This window comes from Octopus bimaculoides, chromosome 14 (genome assembly GCF_001194135.2).
Source record: "Octopus bimaculoides isolate UCB-OBI-ISO-001 chromosome 14, ASM119413v2, whole genome shotgun sequence".
NCBI lineage: Eukaryota > Metazoa > Mollusca > Cephalopoda > Octopoda > Octopodidae > Octopus > Octopus bimaculoides.
The window spans coordinates 20,006,167-20,008,231 of NC_068994.1; the positions used below are offsets into that span (position 1 = coordinate 20,006,167).

A 2,065-nucleotide genomic window follows, 5' to 3' on the forward strand; every position below is an offset into this window, starting at 1 on the left:
TTATGTTATATTGCATGTTTTATGTCGACCGTGTGAAGCGTTAAAAGGAGCCTCTCCCGTTTGTCGCCATCTCCTTTGGTTCGCACGGTCGTTCTCTACAGAAGTATGTTGAAAACAATTTATCGAACGTCCATGCATCCTCCGATAATTTGATTTCACGTTACTCCACATCCCTTCCACGGTGTTTGTGTGGATTGAGGCATCGTTGGAATCCACAAAGGTGATACTGTGGTTGACAGTGGAATGGTTTGGTAGGCTGTTATATGCTCTCCGGGAATCTGTGATAATCTTAGTTCCTGGCAAAACATGGCGGGTAATAATAGGCAACAATATTGCTGAACTTCTGTTTTCCACAGGAACTAAGACACATCTCAGACTTTCCCGTTCAACCATTCCAAGAACCCAATGCCCTTCTTGATAACTTCCACGATGATGTTTCCTGTGCATGAACTTGGATTCGTCGATCTCTACATCTTCTCCAAGTTGCACAGGGTGGTCAAAGCACCACATAGCACAAACATCGCGGAAGGAATTGTACCAGTTGACAATTGCTTCTGGTCCAATTCCAACTTCATTCATCACAACACTCTGTTTACAATCAATTTTGGCCCAGTAATACATCAACTCTAGGAGACGAGTCAATGTTAGACGGGAATCCGAGAAAAACGAGCCTCGCCTAATGCTACGAAATTGCCTGCAAACAGTACACCTCCACAATTTCACATCAGCTACTGTACTGCGCGTTGCAAGGTTCATCCGCTCCTTACAGCATTCCGGCGAATTGTGGATCAATCCCACAGATGCCAGGAATTGGTTTGTTGAATCCGCGTTACTCGTTATGATAATAATGTCTCGCAGATTGTGACATCTTTGAGTTATGTCATCAACGGAAAGGATAGATTCAACAATCCTATATCGTCCAGCCATAATGAGATCTAATGGAAGAGTATATGATGTAGGTGTCTTAGGAATTGTGAGACAATGTACAGGAGAGTCTGTTGCCGCCAGATGTGTGTGTGTGTGTGTGTCTGTGTGTGTGTCTGTGTCTGTGTATGTGTGCTTGTGTGTATGTGTGTTTATGCTTGTGAGTCTGTGTTTGTGTGTACAGGCGTGTGTGTGTGTGCAAAATTCTGTCTGTGTTTGCGTGTACAGGCGTGTGTGTGCAAAATGAAAATAAAATTAAATATTTCTTTCAAACTTCTCTGCAGGGAAAAATGAAGACAGAGAGACAGATTGTGATTTCCAAACTTCTCTGCATCCAAAGTTATAATTAACTTGAATATATTTGAGTATAATTATAAAACCAAAGGATAAAAAATAATAAACAATAATAAAAATTTTAAAATGTGATAAGAATAAAAGCCTTATCTAGCAACAATGATAAGTTGGAGAAATAGTCCAAAGGGGTTAAATGCAAGTAATTAGAAAAATTGTATTACCTAAATTAAATTAAATTTGAAATAGAGAAAGTGTACATAACATATATGATGTGATGGTTAACTAGTGTGAATGGTGGTAGATAAATTAAAAAATAACTAAATGTATTAAATAGGGTAAATCAATGAAACGAGCGGAATGTATGTTTCCTCCAATGTTGGCATCGATATGCTCTCTGGGTAATCTGGTTCACTAAATTATTCTTGGAGAACAAAATGAGGAACAGCTCCAAGTTACAAAGAGGACAAAAATCCTTACCTTTATCATAGGGTATTGGTGTAGTTAGTATTGACCATTCTAAACAGAATTGCTTATTGCAGTCCTTAAGTTTCCAAATTAACTCGCTAAGTCCCGTGCTCTTATGTGTATTCTTATCCCAAAATGATTTGAAATTCTCCTAGATAGCTGAGATGAAGTAGAACCTATATAATAAAAATCATCTGTGTTAGTGGTTACTTTACATTGATAAACAGTATTTTTGGTCTTAGCATTCACACTCAAAACTTTGATTCTATTACAATTAGGTTCCGAAATATTAATCTTGTTATAATAAATATTGTTATATTTACTATTGTTGCTCTTATTAACTTTATTTTTATCTATATAAATATTGTTACCATGGGAATGG

General features: G+C 37.3%; 1 protein-coding gene across 1 annotated transcript; it reads right to left on the bottom strand.

The window, feature by feature from the left end:
• LOC128249432 (uncharacterized) lies at positions 1–927 on the bottom strand. Its single transcript, XM_052973033.1, has one exon. It carries the CDS (start codon positions 925–927, stop codon positions 1–3), a length of 927 nt encoding a protein of 308 aa, XP_052828993.1.
• Positions 928–2,065: the final 1,138 nt, after the last annotated feature.

Bases quoted from the DNA above. Each gene is read 5' to 3' on its own strand.
- LOC128249432 (XM_052973033.1), bottom strand. From the start codon at position 927: ATGGCTGGACGATATAGGATTGTTGAATCTATCCTTTCCGTTGATGAC.